Consider the following 7,819-nt stretch of genomic DNA (forward strand, 5'->3'; position numbering starts at 1 on the left):
ATATATTTGTTACATTTCAGGAAAATATTTAGCAGAGGATGGTTTCGATCCATCGACCTCTGGGTTATGGGCCCAGCACGCTTCCGCTGCGCCACTCTGCTAGTGTAGACATACCAAGAACCTAGCTATTTATTCATTTTTTTCTGATGGCGGTCTGCACGCCGGCGTTGTGTTTTTGCAGTTAGCAACAGGTAGTTCCATTTTGGGCCCTGACTTCCGTCCATAGCTGTACTCCATCTAGTAGTCTAGCTGACCGGCGTTGGATGGTTGTGATTTCTCTGAATATCTACATTAAAACATCAAAACGTCGTACGCAATGAGGTAATTTCATGCATTTGATAAGACCGTAATGTTGGACTATATCTATACAGTATCCAATTATAAAAGAGTTATAGACATATGGAATTTAAAGGGGTGTTTTAGAGGTGGTTGCATTATTAGCTAGTTTACGTGTAGCGTGCTAACGTTAGCCCAGCAAGACAACTTTGTTAGCCAGGTGGCCTGTATCATAGCTTATCTGATTACTAACTAGCTAGCTATTGTATCTACCTATCTACAGAGATATCCATCAACTATGATTTGCGAGCTAGCGCCCTTTATTAGCTACCTAGCTAAACGTGCTTTGTTTTGTCTAAGTAAAATCAATGGACGAATGAATGAACAAACAGTCAGTAGCTAGCCATGCTATGGTAGCAGCTAGCTAGTTATCTGGCTAGCTGCTGCTGCTTCTAAAACAATTTAGTTAATGTGGTAATTGCTATCACTCAACTAACTGTATTAATAATGTAATCAATTTCAGAGGCGATAGGGGCAGGGGCCGTGGTGGCCGGTTCGGCTCACGTGGAGGACTGGTGCAAGGGTGAGTAGCCAGTTAGCCAGTTGCTAACATAATAATGCCCACAACTGTAAATTTAACCTGGCCAATGTATGATTTAAGCCTATCAGATTTAAGATTCATGAGGTAACTTTGCCAACTGAAATTCATAGAAGAATGTCTGGCACAATATAAGATGCATTGGTGTTTCCTTGTCCCTTGTTTCAGGTATAGGCCATTTGTCCCCCACATTCCCTTTGACTTCTATGTGGTGAGTCTTTGCCACTATGCCAAGCATCCTTCCCATACTCATGCACCAGTGGTTATGTTGAAGTGGTGCAGCATGTAGCTCACACGAATTGAAATAAACAAAGAGTCAGACAATAAAGACAGATTATAATCAATGGAGATCAGCTCACACAATGGTCTAGTAATGCTTTAGTCGAAACGACAGGGATCTTGTCAAAGTAATACGGTAGCGCAGATAGGGATGTCGAGTGGACAGTGCTAAGTTGTCTCTCTGGTTCCCCCAGTGTGAGATGGCCTTCCCCAGAGTAAAGCCAGCAGCGGATGAGACTGCTTTTAGCGAGTGTCTACTGAAGAGGAACCAGGACCTCAGTCCTACACCCGCAGAGCAGGTAGAGAACACATACATTCTCTCTCTCTTAAACATTCAACACACTTCCCTCGGTCAAACCACGCTCGCTGGATCATTTCAGTCAAACTGTTGTATGCACACAGCGACATATTCCTTTCGGCTATGTGTTAAAAAACACTCCTACACTATGCCACCATAGAAGTCCTTCAGTTGACTCCATGCAAACTCTCTGCTCTGACTTTCAGTCCTCTATCTTGTCCCTGGTCACCAAGATCAACAACGTCATCGACAACCTCATCGTCGCCCCCGGCAACTTTGAAGTGGTGAGTTTCAGAGCTAGAGATTAGCGTGCCAAAATGGTTATGTATCTGTATTGGATAACGTATTTAGCCATGTACAATAACAATGGGAATTGCTTTCTCCTCTAATTCCAGCAAATTGAAGAGGTACGTCAGGTAGGCTCATACAAGAAAGGCACCATGACAACGGGACACAACGTTGCTGACTTGGTGGTCATCCTCAAGATCTTGCCCACATGTGAGTTGTGTGTGACCCAACAAAGCAAAGCCCAGTTGTACATTCATTAACTGGTCTTCAAATGTTAGCATAGTGTCTCAAATGTTGATTGCTGCACAGCATTTTGCGTCTTTGCTGGGTTATAATACGAATTAGTCCTCATTCTGGACTGTATTTCCCAGAGCAGCCATTTTTGAAATTGCGTCTATTGGTTGTGCTGAACCCTCATAATGGAAGTTCTCTCTCTTGCAGTGGAGGCCGTCGCAGCTCTCGGCAACAAAGTGGTGGAGACCCTTCGCACACAAGACCCTGCTGAAGGTGACCTATATTACACAGTCACATTTGCTTTCATGTAGCCACAGTGAAACGTCAGTCACAGAAGTTAGATTTAGCTTTCAATAGCATACATTTTACTCATATTTAGCTTTATTAATTTGTCATGCCATGGTGTTTAGTGATGGATTCATACAAAAGTACAAGGATAATGTAGGCACACTGGGTAATGGGATATTCATGATCTTCAGTGGTTAATATCTAATGTTGCCAAGTGACTCCCGCTCTGTATCCTAGTTCTCTCCATGCTGACCAATGAGACAGGCTTTGAGATCAGCTCTGCCGATGCCACAGTGAAAATCCTCATCACCACCGTTCCCCCCAACCTGCGCAAGCTGGACCCCGAACTGCACTGTACGTGCAGACAGAAACCCACACACAAACACGCACTACAATGTGATAGAATGTAAACATGAGCTGCAACATAAGTACACTCATAGAGCTACAAAAATAAGTCAAAACACTCACATAGATTCACTGGGATTGGCAAACAGCTCCCTATACCATGCATGCCATTCATAAGCATTCATTGTAGACTGGAGGAAGTGTGTGTGTTTTTTAATGTAGATGGTCCCAGGACTGAGTTTGGGAAACCCTGCTGTATGTGGTCTCTTTCTCCCCAGTGGACATCAAGGTGCTGCAGAGTGCTCTGGCCGCCATCCGCCATGCCCGCTGGTTTGAGGAGAATGCCTCCCAATCTACGTAAGTCACCGTTTACCCTTAACCTTTTAGTCTTACCACTCACCCAGTTTACCCTCCCAAACCGATATCTCCTCAGAATGTGTTCCAAGTTTTAGTAGTAGGTCCTTGTACCTCAGGCTTCTTTTTTTTTCTTGAACCTTTTCACGTCAAGGAGGAATAGAGGCTTTTAATCCTAAATGTTTCAGTCATCATGGCCTTTGTCTTGAAAAATACTGTCTCCCTTCAAGGATCAAGTTGGCGCCGACTAACGATCCTTTAACTTAAAAGTCTTACTCGTGTCGTGTTTGGTGCTGTTATTTAGGGTGAAAGTGCTGATTCGCCTGCTGAAGGATCTGAGGGTGCGTTTCCCCGGGTTCGAGCCTCTCACCCCCTGGATCCTGGATCTACTGGTGAGTCCATTGCACTGACCATAGTTGCACTGGATGTACTGGTTTGGTCACTACATCCACCATTATCACGACTCGGCACTTAACATGTGATACTAGTAAGCCCACTGCATTCACCGTAGTTATGCTAATGTTCAGTTATACTGGATATACTGGTGAGGACACTACACCTACCTTTAACACAACTACTGGTGAACCAATAGCATGTGATACTGGTGAACGTTGGCACTTGGAAAGGCATGATAATGGATGATTTAGCTATTAATTTGTTTTGGATTACCACACATAGAGCAAGTCACCTGGCTAATATGTTTGGTCTGATTTTCTGTCTTTGCTATCGTATTGACCCTAACTGAAAGCTTGTATCGCATCACTTCATATCTAAAGGATGAATAAGAAATTAAAGCATTTCATGTGTGTCTTCTCAGGGTCATTCTGCGGTCATGAACAACCCTTCCAGACAGCCCTTGTCACTCAATGTGGCTTACAGGTGAGCCTCCCCATTCCCTCAGTCAGTGCTCGATGTATCTGAGGTTGTTTTCTTACGACTTACTATTAGATATAGTACGTTTTTCTGTTATACATGTATTTCATACCACATTCCACTATCATTTTGTATTAGACACCAATATTTCCCTAAGTGTATGCACCAAGTTGTTTTTCAACTGTAGGTGTCTTTGTTGCCAGTGTCTCAATTTATGATACGTTGCTGGCGGTGCCTATTTTTGCAATTGGAAAGTATTCAGACCCTTTCCCCTTTTCCACATTTTGTTACATTACAGACTTATTCTAAAATGTGTTAAATAAATAAATGTCTCCAATCTACACACAATACCAAATAATGACGAAGCAAAAACTGGTTGTTGAATTCTTTTTGCTAATTTGTAAAAAAAATAAATAAACAGAAAACTCTTATTTACATTAGTATGCAGACCCTTTGCTATGACACTTGAAATTGAGCTCAGGTGCATCCGGTTTCCATTGATCATCCTTGAGATGTTTCTACATCTTGATTGGAGTCCACCTGTGGTAAATGCAATTGATTGGACATGATTCAGAAAGGCACACACCTGTCTATATAAGGTCCCACAGTTGACAGTGCATGTCAGAGCTAAAACCAAACCATGAGGTCAAAGGAATTGTGTTGAGGCATAGATCTGGGGAAGGGTACCAAAAAATGTCTGCAGCAATGAAGTCCCCAAGAACACAGTAGCCTCCATCATTCTTAAATGGAAGAAGTTGGGAACCATCAAGACTCTTCCTAGAGCTGGCCAAACTGAGCAATCGGGGGAGAAGGGCCTTGGCCAGGGAGGTGACTAAGAACCCAATGGTCACTCTGACAGAGCTCCAGGGTTCCTCTGTGGAGATGGGTAAACCTTCCAGAAGGACAACCATCTCTGCAGCACTCCATCAATCATGCTTTTATGGTTAAGTGGCCAGACGGAAGCCACTCCTCAGTAAAAGACACATGACAGCCCGCTTGGAGTTTGCCAAATGGCGCCTAAAAGACTCAGACCATGAGAAACAAGATTCTTTGGTCTGGTGAAACCAAGATTGAACTCTTTGGCCTGAATGCTAAGTATCATGTCTGGAGGAAACCTGGCAGCATCCCTACGGTGAAGCACGGTGGTGGCACCATCATGCTGTATTGATGTTTTTCAGCGGCAGGGACTGGGAGACAAGTCAGGATTGAGGGTAAGAAGAACGGAGCAAAGTACAGAGGGATCCTTCATGAAACCCTGCTCCAGAGCGCTCAGGACCTCAGACTGGGGCTAAGGTTTACCTTCCAACGGGACAACGACCCTAAGCCAAAACAATGCAGGAGTGGCCCAGCCAAAGCCTGCACTTGAACCCGATCGACCATCTCTGGAGAGACCTGAAAATAGCTGTGCAGGAACGTAGAGCTTGAGAATATCTGCAGAGAATAATGGGAGACATACAGGTGTGCCAAGCTTGTAGCGTCGTACCCAAGAAGACTCAAAGCTGTAATCGTTGCCAAAGTTGCTTCAACAAAGTACTGAGTAAAGGGTCTGAATACTTATGTTTTTATTTTTATACATTTACAAAAAAATATAACCTTTGTCATTATGGGGTATGGTGTGTAGATTGATGAGGGGGAAAACTATTTAATCATTTTTAGAATAAACCTGTAACAAAATGTGAAAAGGTCAAGGGGTCTGAATACTTTCCGAATGCACTGTGTATATTTTCCCTTAACCGTACCACGCCCTCCCCTTGCAGTAAACTAATGGACAACAACACTTAGGCTTCTACTTCCAGTTCATACATACTATATAGTTATCTTTTGTTTGTTTTTAGTCCCATCCGTCCGAAAGTGAGATGATGTTATCTGAATAAAGGGGAAAAGGCCGTTCTTGATTCTTAATTTTTGTTTATGTTGCTCTTTTCAGGCGCTGCCTACAGATGTTAGCCGCTGGACTTTTCCTGCCAGGCTCAGTAGGCATCACTGACCCCTGTGAGAGTGGAAACTTCCGGGTGCACACCGTCATGACCCTCGAGCAGCAGGTAATAATTTAACTTTAGCTGCCTTCATGGTGCAGAGGTGGGGAACCTTGGTCCTGGTGACAGGGTTTGCGCCAGCACTAAAACACTAAATTCTTTTCCATGATCATATGTGTTTGGTTAGGATTATTGTCAGATGATTCACATTTAGGTATGTGAATTGAAAGTGTGTGTGTGTCTGTTTTGTTTTGCAGGACATGGTATGTTTCACTGCTCAGACGTTGGTGAGGGTGCTCTCTCATGGAGGGTACAGGAAAATCCTGGGCCTGGAGGGTGATGCCAGCTGTGAGTCTCTCATTCTCTCACGTGTGCTCACACACACACACACTCACACACCATTTTCTCAAAGTAAACATTAAACAAATCTACCTCACTCTCCCAGACCTGGCTTCGGAAATGTCCACCTGGGACGGCGTGATTGTCACACCCTCCGAGAAGGCCTACGAGAAGCCGCCAGAGAGGAAGGAAGAGGAGGATGAGGCGCTGGAGGAAGGAGGAGATGTAGAGGATGAAAGCATGGAGACACAGGACTGAGAAGGACCCGGAAGGTGGTGAGCTGCCAGGTACCAGTAGCCAGTCAAAAAAACAGGCTCATTACCAGGCTAGCTAGCTGCCTAGCTTGTTACAGCTCCTACAGTAGCTTTGTTAGCGCATTAGCTAACTTAAGCCATAGTTAGCTAGAAACGTAATGTTCTATAAATTAGCCTACTTTGCATAGATGCTAGTAGAAAATCTCATTGAGTTAACAAAATCAACATAACTTTTTTTGTTTATGGAAAGAAGTCATTGTAATACCAAGTCATAACAAAGTTAACTATTTAGCCAACTAGCAGTGCTGCCACACATCAACTCACAAGCAAGAGAGACTAGCCAGCGATAGTACTGCATGGTGCCATAGTGCATAGCGCCATCTACTATATCAGTGTTATTGGCAAGAATTCAGCAAAATCAACTCTGCTTTACACAGAGTATGAGAACCACCCAAAGTTCAACTTCAATTCTAACCCTGTGGGCAGAGTGATGGTTGGGCCAGATATCCTCTCTAGTAAGACAAAAAGGCCAAGGGTTAATGGGAGACGGTCAGTGCCATTAGCGTTGCGAGTGACAGAAGGCCAAGTGGTGTTAGTGGTGGGATCCAATTCACCCTTTTACCCATACAGTGTGCTCTTAGGCTTAACGTTTTATTTTTCTCCTCTTGTCGCCATCCAGACGATCCTGTGCCACGTCTTTTAAACAATCGTTTACCCCTGACCCTTTTGGAAACCCTTCACTCACCCATTTGTTCTTCATTGAAGTTCATGTCCACTAATCATGAATTGACTGCATTGACCAGGACCAAAGTGCGCCAACTGGACGGACAGACTTGCATATAGACTGTTACTGGTCCCTCAACGCCCTCAACAACATTTTTATTCATGGTCTTCTCAAAAGGGGCGGGTGTCACTATCAATTTGTATTCCATGTGTTTGTGTGGTTTATACTTTGTAACAGCAACGATGACTAAATTAAACAACTTGTTTATTTTAATATGCCTCTTTATGTAAATGAATACATTTAGAAATGCATATCCTTATTTTCAAATGTGTGGGTGGCTGGATGGATGGGTGGAATGCATATGCCCAATGCTTGTGCGAAAACGCATACTTCATTTTTAGATCTGGCCATAGAATGTGTAAATACCTCCACAGATCCAGTCTGTACCCCAAATTTGACAAACTTTTTAATGTTTTATTTGATACTTTATTGAAGCACAGTTCAAATGAAATGCTGTTTTGCAGTTCAGATTTAAGATACTTCTGGAAAATACCTGGATCTTTCAAATGGTCTCATAGAGATTCTATGAAATTACTAGAGGGGATATGTCACTAAACCCTCAAAGTTCCGTAATAGGGTGAAAATGGCATCCATCTTGGTCAGGAAGAAATCCAAAACCAGTCTAATTGGAAT

At 43.3% G+C, this 7,819-nt stretch overlaps 1 protein-coding gene across 2 annotated transcripts; it reads left to right on the forward strand.

The window, feature by feature from the left end:
* Positions 1–201: 201 nt before the first annotated feature.
* Positions 202–7,399, forward strand: LOC129831161 (interleukin enhancer-binding factor 2 homolog). Of its 2 annotated transcripts, none has more exons than XM_055894245.1 (15): positions 202–321; positions 800–859; positions 1,043–1,085; positions 1,348–1,452; positions 1,658–1,735; positions 1,847–1,949; positions 2,181–2,246; positions 2,499–2,615; positions 2,885–2,963; positions 3,265–3,352; positions 3,778–3,839; positions 5,761–5,875; positions 6,067–6,157; positions 6,255–6,435; positions 7,082–7,399. In XM_055894245.1, exons 1-14 carry the CDS (start codon positions 317–319, stop codon positions 6,404–6,406), a joined length of 1,164 nt encoding a protein of 387 aa, XP_055750220.1. In that variant the 5' UTR covers positions 202–316; the 3' UTR covers positions 6,407–6,435; positions 7,082–7,399. The 2 variants fall into 2 exon arrangements, with proteins under 2 accessions (XP_055750220.1, XP_055750221.1); XM_055894246.1 differs by having other exon boundaries at positions 6,255–6,423.
* The last annotated feature ends 420 nt before the right edge of the window (positions 7,400–7,819 follow it).

The sequence above is a fragment of the Salvelinus fontinalis genome, chromosome 32 (genome assembly GCF_029448725.1).
Source record: "Salvelinus fontinalis isolate EN_2023a chromosome 32, ASM2944872v1, whole genome shotgun sequence".
In the NCBI taxonomy this organism is placed as follows: domain Eukaryota; kingdom Metazoa; phylum Chordata; class Actinopteri; order Salmoniformes; family Salmonidae; genus Salvelinus; species Salvelinus fontinalis.